This window comes from Bombus affinis, chromosome 1, assembly GCF_024516045.1.
Source record: "Bombus affinis isolate iyBomAffi1 chromosome 1, iyBomAffi1.2, whole genome shotgun sequence".
In the NCBI taxonomy this organism is placed as follows: domain Eukaryota; kingdom Metazoa; phylum Arthropoda; class Insecta; order Hymenoptera; family Apidae; genus Bombus; species Bombus affinis.
The window spans coordinates 2,179,111-2,200,757 of NC_066344.1; the positions used below are offsets into that span (position 1 = coordinate 2,179,111).

General features: G+C 37.6%; 1 protein-coding gene across 2 annotated transcripts in view; it reads right to left on the bottom strand.

Annotated features, from left to right (window-relative positions):
- Positions 1 to 21,647, bottom strand: part of LOC126915725 (SPARC-related modular calcium-binding protein 2) — a 33,653-nt gene that overhangs the window by 694 nt on the left and 11,312 nt on the right. Inside the window, exons 2-9 of one of the 2 annotated variants that reach the window (XM_050720680.1) lie at positions 11,938 to 12,097; positions 9,327 to 9,701; positions 8,513 to 8,737; positions 3,682 to 3,732; positions 2,089 to 2,169; positions 638 to 871; positions 378 to 550; positions 103 to 268 (exon numbers count right to left, since the gene is read on the bottom strand). In XM_050720680.1, the coding sequence (XP_050576637.1) occupies positions 103 to 268; positions 378 to 550; positions 638 to 871; positions 2,089 to 2,169; positions 3,682 to 3,732; positions 8,513 to 8,737; positions 9,327 to 9,701; positions 11,938 to 12,097 (1,465 nt within the window). Of the gene's footprint in view, positions 1 to 102; positions 269 to 377; positions 551 to 637; positions 872 to 2,088; positions 2,170 to 3,681; positions 3,763 to 8,512; positions 8,738 to 9,326; positions 9,702 to 11,937; positions 12,098 to 21,647 lie in introns of both variants that reach the window. The other variant, XM_050720671.1, reaches the window with a different exon arrangement.

Here is a 21,647-nt window from a genome sequence, read left to right on the forward strand (position 1 = left end):
AATTCAATATTCACGAATTTAAGAGAAGAATAACACTGATTGTTGTAAAATTATGCATTCCCAAGCGAACCAAATATATGTATTTATAATGAAAATAATTACGTGTCGTAGGTCGTTGAGCATTTAGACAACTGAACCATTCTGTCATGCTGATTTTTCTATCATTGTTGATATCACAGTATCTAGGAAGCCTTTTTCCGCATCTTTGAAGCTGCCTGTTATTCGCCACCATCGTGCGGAAACTTTTCCATTCTTTCCTCTCTAGAACCTAAGAGAAGAAATATGATGAATAGAGTACCTCGTTTTATCAAACTGACCAGTGTAAGTTAACACAAATATTTAAGAATTTCATTGTCAAAAACATCTTCTGTCCTTACCTTATTTTTGTTTTTATCAAGCATGACAAAATGCCAAGTTGCTATTTGCTCCTCTTTCGAAGCTTGCCACTTAGCTGTCGTTTCATCCGAATCTGTACCGGAGGCCTTCATCTTTTTCTGCATTAAGTCCATTAAATCTCGTAGAAACAATTGTTTCTTTTGTTCAGGACAACCTAATGCCGAAATTAAAAATATTTGATCAGACGTATTTTTATGGGAATAAATAAATAAAGCAAGGCAGAATAATGTGATTCAGTTACCTTTCATAGGTCTGCTAGGGATAGGTACTGGATTACAATTTGGAGTACGGTCTTTGGAAGATGTCCCGGGTATCGGTTTGCCAGTATCTTGGTACACGCACCAACAATAACCAGAATAACACTGCACTCGATGATACCTTCCGTCAGGTGTACATTCAGGTACATAAAATTTCTCTTGAGAATGTTGCCTCTCATCTTCTAATACGGATCGTCTGTCCGTTAAACAATCGTTTGCTGTAAATTACATACCGGTATTTTACCAATTTCATAGTTCCTTCAAAATACATTGTTTGGCATTTGTAATAATTAAAAATAAAATAACGTAAGACAATGAAAATTTTACACTAAATAACAGCTATTTTATCTTATTATTAATATTGTAGTATCATGGACAAATGGCCTAAGAAATATCGGATGAACCATGAACAATATTGCGAGAAAGCCTAAGTGCCGTCAGGACAAAAGGGTCTGGAAACTTCAATGGCCCATCAATGCGTCGTCGGTCCTTCGGACGATTAGTTACGCGGAAAAGTCTAGGTGACCATGACCGAAGACAGTTGCGAAGACATGTACTTGTCGGAGCCATGAGAAAAGACGAAGGAACTCTTAAGGAACAAGGACGAATTAACGGACAGTCGTTACATGGCAGTTGTTATCTGGGTATCTTTATCTGAAGGATCGAGTTAGGGGAGTCGAGTGGTGAAGAGACGAATTATGGGGAGTCGAGAGTTGAGTTGTCCAATTGTTATAAGTTGTAAGCTATATTCGTGATTTTGAGTGGCCTTCCGTTTATGGCTCGGACAGCATCTCCCTCTTCTTTGGAAAATTTCGAATTACCTGTCCTCCCCGAGCTGTAAACCTGACCGCTCAGAGATCAGGAAAAAAACCCAGGAATAACCCTCAGTCGAGAAGACACCATGAATTGACTCATGACGAATGAGACTCAACGGCTGATGGAGAGTATCAACAAGATCTTACAACCGTCGTGTTCAGAACATCAAATTTTGCTTATATACAACAAGTACAAATAAAGTGCCAAATTACACTAACACTCGATCTATAAAATCTCGGTTAATTAAACGATCGGTTGGACCTGACCGGTCGCTCTTTAATTGATAATTCGCAACAAGCTACGAGTTGTGAGTTGTGAATTACCCATTTAGTCGTCTTAGTTATAGCACATTACTGTATTTAGTTCGCGTTAAATAACAATCGTTTCCTATTTGTAAATCCATTGTAAATCTATCAATAAACTTATCATATAGGATAGAGATCATTTGGAAGGCCTAATTTCTAATATTTCTAAATAAATAAAAAATCCGATAATATGATTCTTAAAGTTGTAGAAACTATTATGGATTATTTAAGATATAATTACGATTGTCCAAATCAAGAAATCGAAAAGATTAGATCAGATATTGGGAATTTAAAAAATTTTACAAAAATCTCACCGTCACTATCCTCTTTCGTATCGGTTGGATCATCTTTGAACGTTGGTCGAGAATGCACTGGAGCAGGATTGCCTTTCAATACTGTGAAAAATGGAAAATATGTAGTATATATTCTCGTCGAATCTTTATTCTTTCCACTGAATCAACAAAGTAATGGCAATAATCGGCCCATTCACCGAAATCGCGAGATTAATGTTAATTGTTATATACAAGGATAGCGTTTCTCTTTTTTTTTTTTTTTTTTTTTCTTTAACTATGACATGTTTTTCATTTCTGTATCATTGTACACTGAAAATGTTATATTTCTGTGTACGATCTGCGATCGTTTCGCAGGATTTGTTAATGCAGCGGATAATTTAGAAAATGAGACTCGTATTTACATTCGTTGATTATCACGACGTAGCACATTTGCTGTTTAGAATAATTTCGAAAAGACCGTCACCACCCAACAAACAATAAGATTCACACACAGACGCATACACGTTTTCCTTTTTCCATTCTCTTTTCTTTTATACAGCACATGCATGATATTAGAATAAATGCGAATTGTAAGTTCGGTATATGCTGGCTGCCTCTTTCCGTTCTCAAATCTTTACAAAAATTCTTTACAAAATCCTATCGATTTAGATGAATGAATGAATGGGTGGTGACGCACGATTTTAAGAAAATAATTACAGAGAGATCATTTTTTTTTCTTTTATATTAATTAAATAGATTCGAACGTACTTATAGAATAGAATCGTTTTAAACGAGTTTATCGTTCCCTGAAACTGTATGTATAAATCGAAGTCGTTTGTCACGAAGGAAATTGATATTTTCTTCTGAAATATAAATATACATGTTTTTAGCTATATAGAGAATATGAGAAATGAAAAGAACAGTTTTTGGAGTAAGCCTGCTACGGGGATTCCTGCGGATTTTTCCACGTCTGCGTAAAATGATATCTCGTAGCAATATTTCTCGCTTTCTACATTTCTATTTATTATATATTAAAAATTTCAGAAGATATCGTCAGATAGAAATATCTTTGCGATTCGATGTTTTCCATTATCGCGTGCGATAGTTTATAGAGCAATCGACGTCTCCGAATAGACGGACAATTATTTGGCGATATCTCACGTAGCAAAGCGATCGTTTAAAAACTTGTAAAAACAATTAGGTTACGATGTTTTTCTCCCGTAAATCTCTTTCACTCCATGTATATCTTGGGCAACTTTCTCAAAGCAAAAACAACTTTTTAATCAAGTTAGCCAAGAACGTCTGTATCGTATATCCAAAATCACGCGTTCGTTATTAATTAGCACGTTAACGGAATAAAACACAGAGATAACGATAAAGAGAGAAAAGTGGAAATGGTATTTCGAAACGAACGAAAGAAATACGTTAAATCGCTATTGCTTTCGATGAGAAAATTTTCCAAGCTTTACACGCGTATGTTTAACAACGGAGTGGCGTGTTAACGTGGTAAAAGAATCGACAAGGATCCCCGTGACAAGCGAATGGATAATGACGATAAGCGATAGATCGGAGAGGAAGAAATAACGTAAAAATGAGGTGACAGTGGTGTGTTTGATGTGCAGAACTAGGACTCACCTTGGTCCATGACCCGGGTCCTCTGGGCCTCAGGGACCTCGGGGCGCTCGTCTGCGGGGTTCAGCGACAAGAACAAACGTACTAAATGATAACAATGATGTCACTCAGCCGACCGGCCTTACCTATATGTACAATGTTTTTTTGTCATTCGCGCATCGCAGGTTTTGCTAGCAGAGCAGCGAGCGGTGGCGAACATCGAATAGTAGGGTTGGTCACTAAGAATTCTCAGGCAGGACTCCCTTCTTTCTCTCTCTCTCTCTCTCTCTCTCTCTCTCTCTCTCTCTCTCTCTTTAGCACGTACCCCAAACAATTTCCAGCGTTCTTACGTGTAACAGAATTCTACATATACGAGCGTAATTTTGTTCTTTCTAAATGGTGGAATATCCTGTTTAGTTTGTTCACCGGTAGGTAAGTTTGTCAAAGGGATTCGGATCAACTTCATGCGCTGACTTGGTCAGTGAAGACCATGCGATGTACACGTTAAGGGGATACGCATTCGGAGAAAATGGTTGAGACTGTTGGTTAGGTAGACAGAGGTATTTCTACACGGAATATCTTTCTACTCGAGATCTTCGGAATTTTAGAGCTTGAAAATACGGCAACTCGAGGATCTTGGAGCTCCGGAAACGCGAGAATCGCGGGACTCTGAGAGACGAAAGCGCGAGCCGTCTGGAATCGTCTGAAAATTTTCTCCGAACGCGGTTCTCAAGTTTCCGTCGTCTACGCGCTTCGATCGGTGATCTTAGCTCGGGGAATCAACAAGGTGCATGCTCGTCCGTGCATAAAGTGTTATTTCACAGTGTACTACGCAAGAGCTAGACGATCGTTTTATCTTTACTCTACGTTCTCTATGAAGACATTGGCAGCAAAGTGAAGTGAATTCTACGAGGAATCGAGGCAAGTGGAAGAATCGCGGTTGCATAAAGTTGTCAATAGCCGATAACTGCAAGTTATTCCCGGGTCACGCAAGTCGATGCCAGAGAATCCTAGATCGAACGTGATTACTTAACATGCAATTCACTACGATACCGCGTATCAACCAATCTACGTGTTCTCCGATAATTTTATACCGATGCAAACTACCTGTTTGGAAGACAGAAAGAAGCACGGGGTTAAAGCAGCGTTCTACGATAGATCGATACGCGACGGTATTCCTCGAACAACATCTGCTCCTTTGTCCTCGAAACGTATAAATTATCCTAACTTCTAACATGTTCTCGATATTACGGTAAATTTGTAGATATACCGCGTGACTTGCGTATTAAATAAAAAGACAAATCTAGCTCGCGAGATAAATAAAAAGATACCAGAAAATAGCACCTACTGTCTGTCTCACCTTCGGTAAGAATTACGTGCGTTGTACAAACGAGAAGGAAACATCGCGTCTGAATATATACGAATCTTGTACTTGAACGACGTATAACTTCTACGACAGAAGAGAAAGGTTCTTAATGTAAAAGTTCAAAGTGATCGATTGAAAATAGATTGTCTGGATGAAGCTATTATCTCAGGACGTTGCTCGTTGTTTCCTCTTTATCGTTCGCATTGTCTCGACAAGAATGTGGATAGCGTTGAGGAAATAGCGGTCACAACTAGTTGGGAGTTCTCGGATCCGGTAATAAATAAAACCGTTGCAAAGCGTGTCAGTTATAGCGCGTCGTTGGAGGATAATACCGGAAGATCGTCGTCGCGGTCGTCGTCTCGGCGTCTAAATCGTGGTATAAATTACAAACGGTGGCCGGGACAGGATGTCGCGCACGCCAAGGGCCGTCTTCTATAGTCGACCCGCTTAACATTCGTGAATCCTGCCGGAAGTTTGCCCACACTGCGACCGGCTACCGTGGAATTGAAGCAATTGACCTCGTGTACATGCGGCACTCGCGGTTAGCCTACGAGAATGACCGCCCGCGCGACGCGTCGCTTCGTAAATCCGCGCCTACGCCAACCACGATCATCGCTGTTTCAAACTATCTGCCGGGGTTATCGCGCGACTGCCCCCCAAAAAGAGGTTCCAACCGAACCTCATTGTTCGCTGGTTCACGGTGAAACGTCGAGCGTTTTATTATCCTGCGCGATAATTTAAGCTTTTTCATTAGCGAATTGACAAATTTCACGATTTCACGTCGGATAAGAGAATCGATCTCTGAAATTTGCTCGTAGATGTTCGAGCCTTTCAGGTCGAAGCTGTGTCCCAGAAGAATCGCTTCCTCGTGCGCTTTGCCAGCGTCGTAATTGACTTTGTCTAGGGTTTACAAAGACGCACAGGTGCTGGTATGTCGTGGCGAAATATCGGGAAGTAATTTCTCTAGTTAGGATACGACTTTAACCGGAAAGCCTCGGACAACGCTGACGAACCAGACTGTAAAAGCCTCGAGATCGCTTGCTTGTAAGTCTTTGCTCCGATTGCAAACTTGTTACAAGTAAATTTTCTTATACGAGAGAATCGAGTCTGGTAATTCTGGTTGCTCGTAATCTTTCGTTAGCGCGTACATTACGACGTGATGGTAATTGGATCACGCAAGAGGCTTTCGGACCAATTTGTCGTACCATCGATTATTCGGATACAAATTTCCTGGATCTACTCGACACGATGAAATAAAGAGACAGAGCTCGACGAATCTAATACTAGAACTATACACCTAACGCTATGAGTACCTATGTATAGATGTATATACATCGTAGATGATGAGAATTACAGTGGTATGATAAAAACGAACGACTATATACATATGTACAGGGGCGCGATACAAATTTTCGAACTCGATTTTATAGGAAACGAAGCTTCAAAGTGGTCATTAGAAGCGGACTTTCCTTGTTTTTTTTTTCCTTCTTACTCCTCGTGTTTCCTTCTGTCAATGAATAATGGATGAATCGAAACGTGATTGAATTAGAAAGTTTGCGCTAGTTTTGCCGATCAGACTTTAATCGATCGTGCTTTTCCGACTGAATTTTAATTTCATGGGATATTAGACTCGCAGATTCCACGAATTTTGCAGAAGGTAGCTTCTTACGATTGCTTTAATTTTGCGTACGATAGAAAGACAACGAACGAACGAAACTTTAGAATATTTTGTTACCGCGATGTAGTTGACTTTACCAATAACTTTCGTAAATACGAAAAAATTCATAGAGCTGCGTAAAAATAACAGCAGAACGTCGACACTAGGCAAACATAAGCAAACATTCTGAAAAATAGGCAAATGTAAAATTCACAGTGTCGCAACAGGGTGCCTGAACGAAACACTACACGTCGCTTAAAATTAATTCCATATACAATGAACATAAAAACACAACGAAGGATGCTATATTATTCAAACATTTGCGATCGTTGTATCATCGCACGGCGACGTTAAAATGCCATACGATCGGCAAATGGAAAAAAGATGGGAAAAAATGAATTTTCATTTCGAAAGGCGAACGTTTATACGTAAATGGAGGTCGTTAAAACGTCGAACAAAACGATGGAACTATGCGAAGAATGTCGTGTCGCGTTACTTCGTCACGATCGAATAAATTACGCTTCTTTTGCGAGAGATATATCGCTTTGTCCGTTTGTCGGATAAATAATAAATTGCGCGCATTTCCTAGATGCTTGTAATTTAATCACCGACGATCACAGGTTCGACAAATTTGCATTTAATTGAAACCGCTACGTTCTTTTCTCTCTTCGTTCTTTATTAATCTGATGTTACTGCAACGAAAGGGAAGGGCTTAGAATTTGATGGTGATTCGTGGGTTATAACAAATACATGTATAGGTTTAAAAGCGACCCAGCAAGGCAACCTCACCCAGGAAACGAGAAAAGAGGAGCACCATGCGCAGTAATTGCTCGATTGCAATGCCACGCGAGTAGATTAGCGCATGTTAGGCAGCGTTAAGTACAAATGGTGATGTTAATCCCGATTTACGATCGCCATAAAAGCTGTATCCACGAATTTATTCTCCCCGCGATATCAGTTTACTGTTTTACAATTGACCAAGAATTTATTTACTGCGATAACTTTCGTTACTCGTCGTGGATCACAGTGGCGTATGGTACGTTGGAATTAACATTATGGTGTTTTATTCTTGCACGGAAACGATCTTGGATCCCTTCTTACGTTCCTTCTCCGATTACATAAGAGACGCATCGGAATTTTGAATTTCATTAACGAAAGGAATTTTTATTCCACGTTCGATGGTATGCGAGATCTTGCAGGATGATTCAGAAAATCCGGATAATTCTCTCTGAAACCAACATCGGAGGAAAGAAACAAATTTTGATGTACTTTGAACGAGACCGTTTAGGAGCGATCTTACTGGAAGATCTTCTACCGATCCCTTTTTATATTTGTCTATAAAAAAGAATTACGATACTTGCGATAGTTTCTTTTTTTAATCAGTCTCTATATCAAAATGACGATCCTAGAGGAGACGATGTTTCGTGGCGTAACAGCGTGGCGCCGTTTCGCAAATATCAACGTGTTCAAAACTGATTTATGCACTCGAGAATCTCGGCTGTGACCTTGAGAACTCTCGCCTACCAGGAAAGCGGCGTTAACAAGTATTTGCAGCTCGAATCGATAATCCCGGGTTCAACAGTACCGTTCTCCATGAAAATCTCTTTGAAACATAATAAAAGAAACAAAATATATCGTATCGTATCGAATACTTGAAACGTATATTGTAACAAATATATCGAGATAGACAGACTCGTTTAAGCAATCGTCTAAGTTCGAAGAAGGGAAGAAAAATCGTTGGTCCGTGCAAGCGTGGTCCAAGAGGCCGAAATAGGTCCTCGAGATTTTGCCTTTATGGTGTGAGATGCACGTGCACCACGTGTTAAACTTACGAGTGAAGTCGTTCGCAAGGCAGGCACCCCATTCTTGCCTAGAGAGTTTCAAATCCCGATTTAGGTCGCACGTGCGGGCGAACGTGCGAGCACATTTCTTCGGCCTTACCGCCTTCTTCGCAAGCCTCCTCAGTTCCTTGTACTCTGCCCTATCCAGGTATCCATCCCCATTTTTGTCCAGTGTCACAAATTTCCACGACAATACTCTTTCTACATTTTTGTCGCCTGTTTAAAAAAAACCGAATAAAGATTAACAGCGAAAACATATAACGTCTCGTGTATTTCTTACATATTTCTATTTCTGTCATCTCGAATATTATCGAGGAGAGATACTTTTTTAAATTATATTTTTAGACTTCTCCATTTAATTCTAGAACAAGCAACCGCGAAAAATACGCAAATATTTCAAGATCAAGTTTCCGCTTATCCTCCTAATTTATATGATACATAATTCGTTCGTGGAGGAAAGAGAAGAGAAATAGACTTTACATATATTTTTAAGAATTTTACGATTTTATCATAGGATCACTGTCGCGGTCATACGCTATATTTAACAATTATCGTGCGCTATGGCTTAGTGTTTTTTCTCGATCGAGATAACAGTTAAACATTAAAGAAGATAGAAGGAAGAAGATATAGACTCTACGTGTATATATTTTTAGGAATTCTGCAGCTTGCAATTTCGTATTTCTTTTCAATTAAGACACCGATAAGAAACAAAAGGAATCGCCAAGATATTTTCAAAAATCTTCCAAACGACCCTCTCGTCGATGAGCTTAAATACGCGTCACGATGTTTCTTCTTGAATCCTCACCATCGGCAGAGATGTTCGTCCGCCTGTACTCGATCTTGAAGTTTTCGATCAGGTTCCCGTTGAACTTGGACTTTTCCGCTCGATCGCACGTATTCCTATGCTTGCTGCTGTACTGTCTTCGCTGCTTCCAGTTCGGCGAGCGCCTCCTTTGGCCGCTCCTGGTGGAAGCAGTAGATCTGGGACCAGGTTTTTTCACACATCTTGGTCTTTCGTTTCTTACCGAGGTGTCGGGCAGCGGTCTGCCCTGCGGCGTCACGCACCAACAGTACCCGGTTTCCTCGTGACATTGCACCGGTGCGTAAGTGCCATCCGAACGACAGACTGGTCGTGCACCCGGCCTGGCAGTCAGTCTTGCGGAGAAGCACGCTGGTGTCTCTAGATGGACAGGTTCGATCATATTGTTCTTGGTTAGATATCGTCATTTTCGTAAATGTACGCGTATCTTTCAGCATGCACGATTGTCATACTAATTATATTCATCTTTCGGTACCTAGTCCTTGTATTTGCAAAAATTTGATGTATTAGGTCATCCCATAAGTTCGTTCCGTTTTTCGAGCGGTTATATATGTTAAGATCGTTTACATGCGTTTCGGTTTCGTGAAAAAATGTAATCCCCCTCACGTTGTACAACTTCTTCCCATTTTTCAAGTGCATCGGTCCCTTATCGCCGTATGTTTAGAAATCGACACGTGAAATGTATACGCAAAAGTCGGCACGAACTTATGGGATGACCTAATATAACGCGGAAGAGAACGATCGTTTGTATCGTACTTTAGATCTTATGCTGTTTTACACCATCGTTAGATTCAGCTAGAATCAAACACGCGATAATCATTTATTATTCACGTTATGGTACCACTTACTTTACTTATAATTCTCAACGAGGATTGATCGTAAAATACTTCCAAATAAAAGAAAGAAAAATGTACCACCTGTCTATCATATATTTTGTAATTCTAATACATCTATATACATACTACGTATTTAAGAAATGTATTGCTTTTATAGTTACGACATTGATATATCGATCGATATATTCGAACGTGACTATCGAAATAATAAATAAGCAAGTAATTTTGTTAAGCGATAAATCGATATAAATATATACGACGGTATAAATAAGCTAATGGAACTGATTGAAAGTGCAACGATATATTTCTCTATCAGGTATGGCGAGTTATGGCACCGAGTCCTGACGCAGGAACGATAGATAGCTAGTTCCATCCTAGCGAAAGGATCGAGATAAGGATAAGAAAAGGAGTAGGCACTTGAAACGTTTTACGCGTAATTACGATTTAATTTAAGATTTGCCCATTAGGAAGAATTACATTTCTTATGAATTATCTAAAGGCAAGCTTTTACACTCACGAAACAAGAAATTCGAAAGATAATCTTCTCTTTAGATTATTAGTTATTTGATTATCCTTAGAATCTCTTCTGCCGGGTATAGGATTTTATTTGTTAAAAGTCTTCTTTTTTTCTTTGTTTTATTTGGAAGAATTTTACAATCAATTCTCATTGAGAATTACAAGTAAATTATTCTGGCGTGGTACTATGTCTTGTTTAACAAGTGTTTATCGTATGTTTGATTCTAGTTGAATCTAATGCTTAAGGGGGTGTGTGTCCTGAATTGGAATGTTCTAAAACAACGTCCTTTTGTGATTTTTTTTAGAAAAGAAAGGAAGAAACGAAGTTATTGAATTCTGAGGTATGGTTTTATATGTATTTAACGAATACAAAAAAATTTTTTAAAGTAAAAAGGGAAAAATCATAACAGATTTCTGCAGTTTTCAATCGGCGGGGAAGATCCACCTCGTAATTCTTGACCGAAACAAGAAACCAAAAGAGGATCGAATTATTGTATATTTTTCTTCTCGATGAACTAAAAAGAGACAGAAAATAGTGTGAAATTAAAAATCTTTGAGAGTTTAAAAAAAATGTGTTTTATAAAAAGAAAAAATAAACTTTAAGGTGCTGCAACAATTATTTAAATAAACTTTTTGACAAACCTTTTCAGTTCATCGAGAAGAAAAATATATAATAATTTAATCCTTCTTTGGTTTTTTGTTTCGGTCAAGAATTACTACGAAGAGAATCTTTCGATTGAAAACTGCAGCCCATGAAATAGGCTTAGAAATCTGTTACAATTTATTTGTTTACTTCAACAAAAATTTTTTTGTATTCGCTAAATATATATAAAACCATACCTCAGAATTCAACAACTTCGTTTCTTTCTTTCCCTTCTAAAAAAAATCACAAAAAGACGCTGTTTTAGAACATTCTAAATCAGGACACCCCCTTAAGTCTAAAGAGTAATATCCTTTTAGCCTGCGGATCTGATTCGTCGTGACGAGTAATTGAGCGACTACTAGTGAATTTTTGGTGATTGTTAACTCTTATATTATATCTATTACTGAATTTCGATATTTCTTCTTTAACTATGACCATCTTAAGGTCGCTGTTGGTTAAAAGTTAACGATAAAAAGAAATCGGATGGAATTCTAGTTTCTGATAATAATTATTCCTTTGACGAAGTTATTCTAATGCGACTACATGGCGAAGGTACAGTAATAATCACTAACACTATTACGAGAAGAATGCATCACCCTACCTGGACAAGGGCCAGTGTGTTTGATAAGAATAGACATGCCTTGACACTGCTTCGAGATGACCCGACACTGACTCGAATACGTAACACCGTCGCTCCCACATACCGGTGTACTTGCACCGTCGCTCATTGTACATTCGGCTATCCTTTTTCTGCACTCCTCCTAAAACACACGAGCCACACACGATGCACAATTATGTATGTTAAACGTTCACGTTATTAGTAAAATCGTATGAGACGTGTAACCAGCTTTTTCTCCACTTTCTATCAGGATATCGCTCAAACATCATTTATTTCTCCAAATTAAATCAAACAAATTTAAAGAACAAAGTGTATATATATATATTTCTTTTATTTTCAGTAATATATATATTTTTTAATTTATAACTTTATAGCATGGAACATCTGATTATTTGCTATGAATCTTTCCTATACCGTATATCAAATATCTTTTGATAACTACTTCCATTAAAAATAGCAATGTGTAAAGTTAATTTAATTCTCCTATAATTATAATATGCTTTTTCTATATATCTGTATAATTAGATAATGTCATGAGAAAATTAAATACATAATTATCTGTAAATCTGGAAGTTCCTACCGCGAGTAATGTCACTCGACTATGATGATTAATCATCGCGAATCACTTTACAGAAGCACTGAAATGTAGTCAAGTGTTTGGCATTTTGACGACTTCCCTTTAAACGGGCATGACAGAGGAAGGATGAAAATGAAAACCGATCGAACATTTCGTTGGCTGACTAATTCTTTCGTGATTTTCCTTGAATCCACCAACATCGTTTGATGTTCCAGGAACATCGCTGACGCGTATATGTTATCTTTCGTGACCTCTTACGCGTGACTGCGAATCGCATTTCTTACAACCATGACTGGCCACAGGGATCGTTTTCCTACCTTTCAGAGGAAAATCAAATTTACCAGACAACTTTTGTTTCGAGCTTCTGTAAGCGACATTAAACCTCGATAACTGTCTCAATCAAATACGAAGATATATAACTTTCAAATAACGATAAAACTTCGAACAAACGTTCATTCGAACGCGAGCATTCATAATGTAATTCTTAATTCGTATCTTTACATATGTTCTGTAATTTCTAAAATATATGATGCGTTATCTTATCGCTACAAAACTAGGAATACGAATAGTAACGCTGTACGCTATCTCTTGCTAAGAACTATTTGTAAGAAGAGCCAACGCGTAAGAAGTATTTTATATCGATGAGAACTGTGATAAGTTTAAACGATTTACGATAAAAAAAAAAGAGGGAAAAATAAAATAGATATTTCCAACGATAATCGTATAAATGGGAATCGAAAGTAACAAATAAAATATCATAAAGCGTATGACGATAGGCGTTAAAACGAGAAAATAATAGGACGAAAAATTGCAATTAAAATACGCACATCGTTGTTCGAACAGGCAACATGTTCAATGATCCACATGCAAAGATAGATGTTTAACGTTTCTATAAATAAAATGTATATTTTACATCGATTCTACAGAGTACTAATGTAAGCATGTTTTCGATGAGTAGGCTGATCACTCGCCAACTGTCACACAGGCGACAGTGTAGACACGTACAGAACGTGCGATTTATTTTAATTAATTTTAAACGACACGACTCGATGCAAATATCTACACGAAAATTCCTGAATCGAAATCCTCTGTACTACAGGAATGATTCACTGGTAATAGCGTGGAACAGAGGCGTCTTTAACACGGAGGAGGCGCCTCTGTACAGTAAAGAAGGCGCCTCGAATCCATCGGAAGAGGCGCCTGGATCATTACGTCATGCATTTGCATTGCACGGAATGTAAAACCCGATTTACGATCTTGAACGTACGACCGTGTCGGTAATTACGCTCGTTGAAATGATTGAATGTATCGTCGAGAAATACGCTGCTAATTACCGTCGGTGAAATATCGTCGTCGTCGTTGCCTCGTTGTCATTTCCTACGTGCCTTTCCTGCATAACGCTTTTATTTGAATAAACATAATCGTCCGATATGCGAAACGATGCGACTGCTGAAACGACACGCCAATATAAATCATTCCGAGTACCTTTTAATTCAATTAACTTCGACAGTTTTACGATAGCAGATATACATTCTACGACGATCGACGTAGTAAGGAAGAGAGGAGAGAAGTTAGAGATAGGCTGGAAGGAGGAAAATAATCGTTAGCGCGAGATCACTTTGCCTGGCGATTTTGCAAATTTGATATTCCCATCTTTTATTAGAAACTCCTGTCGAACGACGAAGAATCCTAAGCTTCGACGGGCACTTATTTCTAATTGGATGGAAAAAAACTTTTGAAACCGGATACAATTAACAAGAATAGGATGTCGTTTTCCAAGCGGGGCTACTTTGTACGTTAAAATCCTTTTAACGGCAGGAAACGTCGTGCGTTAGAACTCCTACTGTAGTTACCTAAGTCGCTCAAGTTATAGATCCAATCGATAAATTCCCTTAAAGACGTTCGTATAATCCAGTATCATTTGTAGATTCCATCTTTTACATAAATATCATGAAAAATACGCTTATTACATTTTAAGCCACGTACTTTAAAATATACACGAAGGATCTTTTATATAACTTTGCCTGACGCCGTTTCGACTCTTAAGAGGGAAGCCAAGAAAGCAATTTTTATACAATTTTCAAGATAATTCTCTCTTAAAACCATCGACGTGTTAATTTTCCAGCGGAGGTGTATATGTTCGCGTGTACACGCTCAGAAAAGGTACATTCGATTTAGCCTGCCTCCGCTGTGACTTCTAAGAACGGCAACCAAGAAACCGAACTTCTCACAATCTTCGAGGAATATAATTCGTCCTCGATACCGCGAACGTATTAAACGTTATTACTTATCGGCAGAGGTAGATATATGGTCCATTAAAAATACGTTTCCGACTGCCGTAAGAAGCTATAAAATCAAATTCGATGTTGACGAGTGGGCGGCGTGTTCGATAAGCAAATAAAAGGCGAACGATCGAGAAACGAGATATAACGGTGTCAAAAGGAGCCTGATCGAGGGCCGCCGGTTTGTAATAACGGAATTCCCTCGAAACGAAGACTCTCGGACCGATCCATCCAGCGGATAATCGTAACCGGAGGTGGCGCCCGATTGGTAGCACGCACCCTCGTTCCTCGAGAATGCGTTACACCGCGTGCACGCAACGCGATGCAATATATGTACGCATAATAGGCAGAGTGCAACGCGGTGTAGCGTAGAATAATCGGGGTTACGCGTTGAATGCTAACACGAACGAGGAACGTGCGCTCGACGATTGCACGCTTGGCGCCACCGTGGACGCGATTCAAGAAAACGACGCACGCGACCGTCAAATTGTGCTGTAATCACATTCGATTGCATCCAATCGTATCTCTCCCGCTCTTTCCTTTTCATCCATCTTTTTTCTTCCCTTCTTACGACCAGAGGAATTACTCGTGACTTTTTCTTCGCTTCCAAATGACTCTATCCTTTCTTATGCGCGTTTCTTTCGTTGTTATTAATCGTAGGAATTAAAGTTACAAGAGTTAAGGCAAGTGGCTGCGACGAAGAAAAAAAGAAAGAAGTAAGTTCTGGCCTCTTGAGAATTGTGTCGTAACGAAACTTAACGTTGGACGGTGATTAACGTGTTTGTCGTCGATTGAATTTTTATTTTCTGTGCTTTATGGCATCGTGTAGCGTATCTATATTAATCTAAAAAGAGAAAAAAGAAAGATCATCTATTTAAGAAATCTAACGTCGTCTTTGTTATAGTACGAATAATAGACGTTGTAAGAAACGTCGAAACTTTTCCTTCGCTTTTTTCAAATATTTGTTATTTGCGAGAAATCACTGGTCTACGATACCGTGTACACACAGTATGCTCTTTAAATCAATCGCTATAGAAGATTTCTTTCACAATTGGAATTTTTCCCTTGCGTCATCCGTGTTTGTTTACTATATCGCACGCAATTATGCGACCACGTGTACTCTTCCCTTCAATTTCTTCTCCGATCTGTTCCTCTTCGGTCGAATTCTATTTTCCAAAGGAGGCAGTAACTTTAATTAAATTTAATCAATTAACATTTTGTTCTATGTTTTAATATGGTTTTTGTATAACATATGTATAGATCGTTCGGACAAACTAATACATATGTATAACGGCGATGACATAACACGATTAGTAATTATCTACGCTAGTTAAGTGGCGCCGTAGTGACCTGTTGTCTCATGTACACGCGGTTCTCTTCCTACTATATCGTCGAAACGTATATTATTGTAATATATGGCGCGATAAAGGAGAGAAAGAATCTGAGACTTCAAAAACTTATAATTCATATAAAAAGAAAATAAATATTTAGTCGATACAGATTCCAAAATCAAAGGATTTTAAATACATTTTTTCATGACACTTTTAAATGTATTCTAAATTTGCCAAGTCATTTTGAAGGCACTGGTGTACTTCTTAATGGATTAATTATCGATCGAATTTCGTGTATGGATAGTACGAGAAGAAAAGAACAGAAGGCAAATTTTTATTCTGCCTCTCTACGACCATAGAAATACTTCTATCTTGCTTGTAATACCTTGTAACACATGTAATCGTAATACCAGGTATGTAAATATGAAACCGGAATTTTTGTATAGAAAATACAGGTTTATTGTATGAAAATGATTAAAAATATTTTATTCGAAGTATTGCCCATCGCTAGCTATACATTTTTCCCACCTGTCTGGCAATTGGTGGATGCCACGCCAAAAAACTGTCGCTCTTTCGAACAAACTTGCGCGTTCCCTGTAACTGGCATTGTATTTAATCTATATCGATTGAATAATCTTCCACTTTTCCTCGTAAAATGCTAAAAATCTTTGAAATTTTAGATCGATCAAATTTTGCATCACTCTGTGTAATAGAAACGCGATGGTTTCTCAAGCGTGCTAACAGTAACAAACGCAAATGTTCGTTCGATAGGTTGCATAAGTCTTTATAAAAAGCGCATAACTTCTCCGAACAATTTTTCTGAATCGTACGCTCGCTTATGGCAACGATAAAGACACGTTCCAAGGCACGCAAGTAAGTACATAAGCCTAATGACGGGTTCTCGAAGAAGGTGCCGCTTTTTTTTTCCGTAGAACAGACAACGAACGAAACACAATGATTTGTCAGTGCCTTTGATTATAAGGGTCGCTAAGATAGTTGCTTGAAAATGGTGATTAAAGGAAGGAACGTTTACGCGTAGCCACCTTACACGGAGCTCGTTATTAGCAGCAGAGTTGCATTTTACGCTTTGATCTAACATCAAAGTTGCTTTTGTTTATTGGCGTGGTTCTATTTTATGTCGCACGTTTAGTTCAGGGCAAACTGATTTATTTGAATATCATCTAGTTTTAGAACGTCACGCTTGTTTTTCATACATATCGTATTAATAGTATCTGTTTGACAAAGCGATAATGATTATTAAATTGTCAAATATTTTGGCAAATTTTGTATCGACGATTACTTGGTAAAACGACAATTATTATTAAATTGTTCTTTAATTTTGCATTTTAATATTTCATAATTTTAGAACGTTACCTTGGCTTTTGGCAAATTTTGTATCGACGATACTTGGTAAAACGACGACAATTATTATTAAATTATTCTTCAATTTTGCATTTTAATATTTCATAATTTTAGAACGTTACCTTGGCTTTTGGCAAATTTTGTATCGACGATACTTGGTAAAACGATGACAATTATTATTAAATTGTTCTTTAATTTTGCATTTTAATATTTCCTAATTTTAGAACGTTACCTTGGCTTTTGGCAAATTTTGTATCGACGATACTTGGTAAAGTGATGACAATTATTATTAAATTGTTCTTTAATTTTGCATTTTAATATTTCCTAATTTTAGAACGTTACCTTAGCTTTTGGAAAATTTTGTATCGACGATACTTGGTAAAACGACAATTATTATTAAATTGTTCTTCAATTTTGCATTTTAATATTTCATAATTTTAGAACCTTACCTTGGCTTTTGGCAAATTTTGTATCGACGATACTTGGTAAAGTGATGACAATTATTATTAAATTGTTCTTTAATTTTGCATTTTAATATTTCCTAATTTTAGAACGTTACCTTGGCTTTTGGCAAATTTTGTATCGACGATACTTGGTAAAACGACAATTATTATTAAATTGTTCTTCAATTTTGCATTTTAATATTTCCTAATTTTAGAACGTTACCTTGGCTTTTGCAAATTTTGTATGGACGATACTTGGTAAAACGACGATAATTATTATTAAATTGCTTTTTAATTTTGCATTTTAATATTTCCTAATTTTAGAACGTTACCTTAGCTTTTGGCAAATATCGTAAGATGATAATAATTACTCAATTATTAAATATTATAGTATTATGCTACAGGTATAACGAGTATCCTGCTAGGATATAATATTAATATTTATTAAGAAGTTAAAAATATTTAGGAATTTTCAGGAATGTCACAGTTAAATTCGATATTTAAAGAAAAGACAACAAGATAGGATATTCAGGTTTCTAGGTAAATGTTTCGAATTTTAATGGAGTTTTGCGTTGCCAAAGAAGATGAAAAATTTGAGGCAACGCGATAACCAAAGCATTACCATAAAGCGAAGATGTGCGAATCGTTGAAATCCTCGCGAAGGATACACGCCAGTAAATGATCCTTTAACATTCAGACGGTGTTCCTGGCCGACTGGAAGCGATAATCGACTTCGAATATTTAAGCAATCACGAGAACCTGGACTCCTGCGTTACGTCAAGAACGTGCGCAAGTATTCAGATAACTATATGTGTAAGTACTTGAATACGAATTGATAATCAACGTTATTATTGTTGTTAGAAGATGTTGATTCCCACTTTCTCCTTATCTATCGGCTGAATAGAAAATAGCTGAGAAGTTGCTTATAGAATCTTTAATACTGCGTTGCTTTTCAATTCCAAAATTTTCTTTTCATCTCCATGAATCTTACACGTTATTTTCGATTGTCCAATTTGGATTTTGATAAAAATAGCAATTTTTTGCCGATCATGAGAATCGGTACTTCGTTATTGCGCTTGAGAAGATGCTTAGCTATTCTCAAAAAATAAACTTTTATAACGTGTTAAGTATATTTCTTAATACACGCGGTATACAACAACGATAGATGATTTCGAGTCGATTTAATGAAATATAATCTTCGCAGAAGCAGCCTGTCACAGATAATGCGGTGAAAATGGATCGACATCCAAAATTCTGTCTTCTTTTATCCTCACAGCTATTTATAAAAATATTACATTATCGTACTTATGCAAGTCGATGTTTTGACGAAGAAAATGTCCCATTAGCAATTGTAATATATACACTGTTAAAATATTCAAAGTGGAAATGTTTTCAAGAAACGGGTTTCGTAAATCTCTCCCGTAATTATGCCAACTCGCGAAATAATACCATCCGCTTATAAAATTTATAAAACAATGAGCTATATCGGTAGAGAGCCTTATCGTTATCTAACTCGTACAGAAACGAACGAGCCAACAAAAGTCAACGTTTCAAGGAACGAACGTGGAGAATCCCAGTCACGGAATCCATTAGCAGGAAAATGATGTTAGAAACGGCGTTCGCTGTTGAAATTCCACGGTAGCGATCTCGTGCAATTGCATTCTCACGTCTAATTTGTTTATCGATAAACTAACGAACCGCTTCCGTGCGTACCATTATCGGCCGTAAAGTAGATTCGTCCACGATTTACGAGGAAATTAATTAGCCGGCCAGGATCTCGCGTTTAATTGTTGCCAATAGCACGATTTCGTCGTGTGGTCGTGTCACTTGTCTCGTTAACGGGCAGATTTCGAGCACGTAACATTAAAAAGATTGAGAAGGGAGGAAGAAAAAGAAATGGGGAAAATCGATGGCATAATTTGGTGCGTGCGGACGAAACGGGTTTTTCGTCGCGTAATCGCCAAAGCATTTCCTTTCTGACAGAAAATAAATCTCAACGAGAACGCTTGGGAAACTCTTGCTCCAACGATCTCATCGACGTTCAACGAAAACGATATTAAAACGATTCGCGACTTTACTTCGAATGATGATTACCGTCGAGTTGTTCGTTATTTATCAGCAGACGAGATTTTATAGTGGAAGGATAAAATAAAATAAATGTAGATGTAAATGTACGAAGAGTCGATTTTTCTTGATTTTCTGATTTTCACGTCACTTAGTGAAATGGTGGAGAAAGGGAAGCGATAAATCCACGGTGTTTTATGACAAACAAATAATATTTGTTTAATTATTACGTTAGTTTAAATTCATGACTACTAATCTGTATATAATCAACGTCATTCGTATTTTTTAAACATTTCATCGAATGAAAAGAAGTTAATTTTTTAGACTTTAATTTAGTCTAGCACAGAAGTTATTTTGCGCTATGTACTTACATCGTCTTTGATGTGTTAAGACTACGACTAACGAAACGATCAAAATTCCTGCGATCAGATTTTTCATTAGACTCTTCATGAGACTTTTCGCTAGATTCACTTTCGTTTAATTAGAAACGCGCGAGCCCTTTTGACGATATTAATATTTACTCCTACGTGTCGAGACACAAAACACAATTACATACGAGTTTATTTACATCTACCAATCTATTTGTTACTGATTTATTTATTTACATCGCATTGCTTTAATTCCATTGAACTACGTAGAATATATGTAACTACGTGTCAAGGATCGGGGGTTCCAAAACGATTCGATAAACGAATTTTAAATTGATGCGATCAATGAGCCTTAAACGTATCCAACGAGTTCATCAAACGAATTAGATATAACCAGTTTAAATTATTATGCACAAACGTACGCTCCATACGAGATACGAGGGCTAACGCGAAACTAAGGGTTTCAACAATCACTCGATTACTATAGATACAGGCCATAGTGACATCCTGTGGCTAATTAGAATTCCTGGAAAGAGAACAGGCCATGTGTATTCAGCGCTAGACGACACGCAAATGCAAATTTCTACAAACAAGGAGTCGACCAGCGTGATTACTTGTTGCACCTGTCTGTCGCTGGTCGCCTACGTTCAAGCGTATTTAAAGTTCCATACGTTTCGTGCTTGATAGCGATCACGTGGACAGCGGTGTATCCAGCAAATTCAAATCGATCCTGTTCCAGAGTAGCCGGTTTATCAGCGAAAAGCGAAAAATTCCCGTAGAACATTTATCACGCTGGGTTTGACCATTTCTATTAATATCGTTCCGCCGTGGTAATACGTATCGAATTATGTGTAGGTATATTAGGTCGTTGAGAAATTGTAGGATTTAGAGGCACGTTTTCACGGAATTAGTAGTTTATCGAGTAATATATGCAACGTTCCTTTTGGTGGTCGTTTGCTACGTTCGTAATTTCGGAGTATTCTTTCATCTTTTTGGACAAATAATTAACATTTTCAAACTCTCGCGTTTGCAAATCTTCCAAGTCACGAAGCTTCGAGCTTCTGAACTTCCAAACTTTTACAACCTCGATGATTCGGACTGTCGAACACCGGAGTTCGTAAATTTGTAGATTCCAAATTTTCCATTTTTCCAATTTTCAAACTTCCAATCGTCCAGACTTTCTCATTGCACCGATAATTGCTCCGTTGCAAAGATACGATCTTCTTTTCAAACGAGGCAAATTACTCGTGAGAAGTATGAAAATG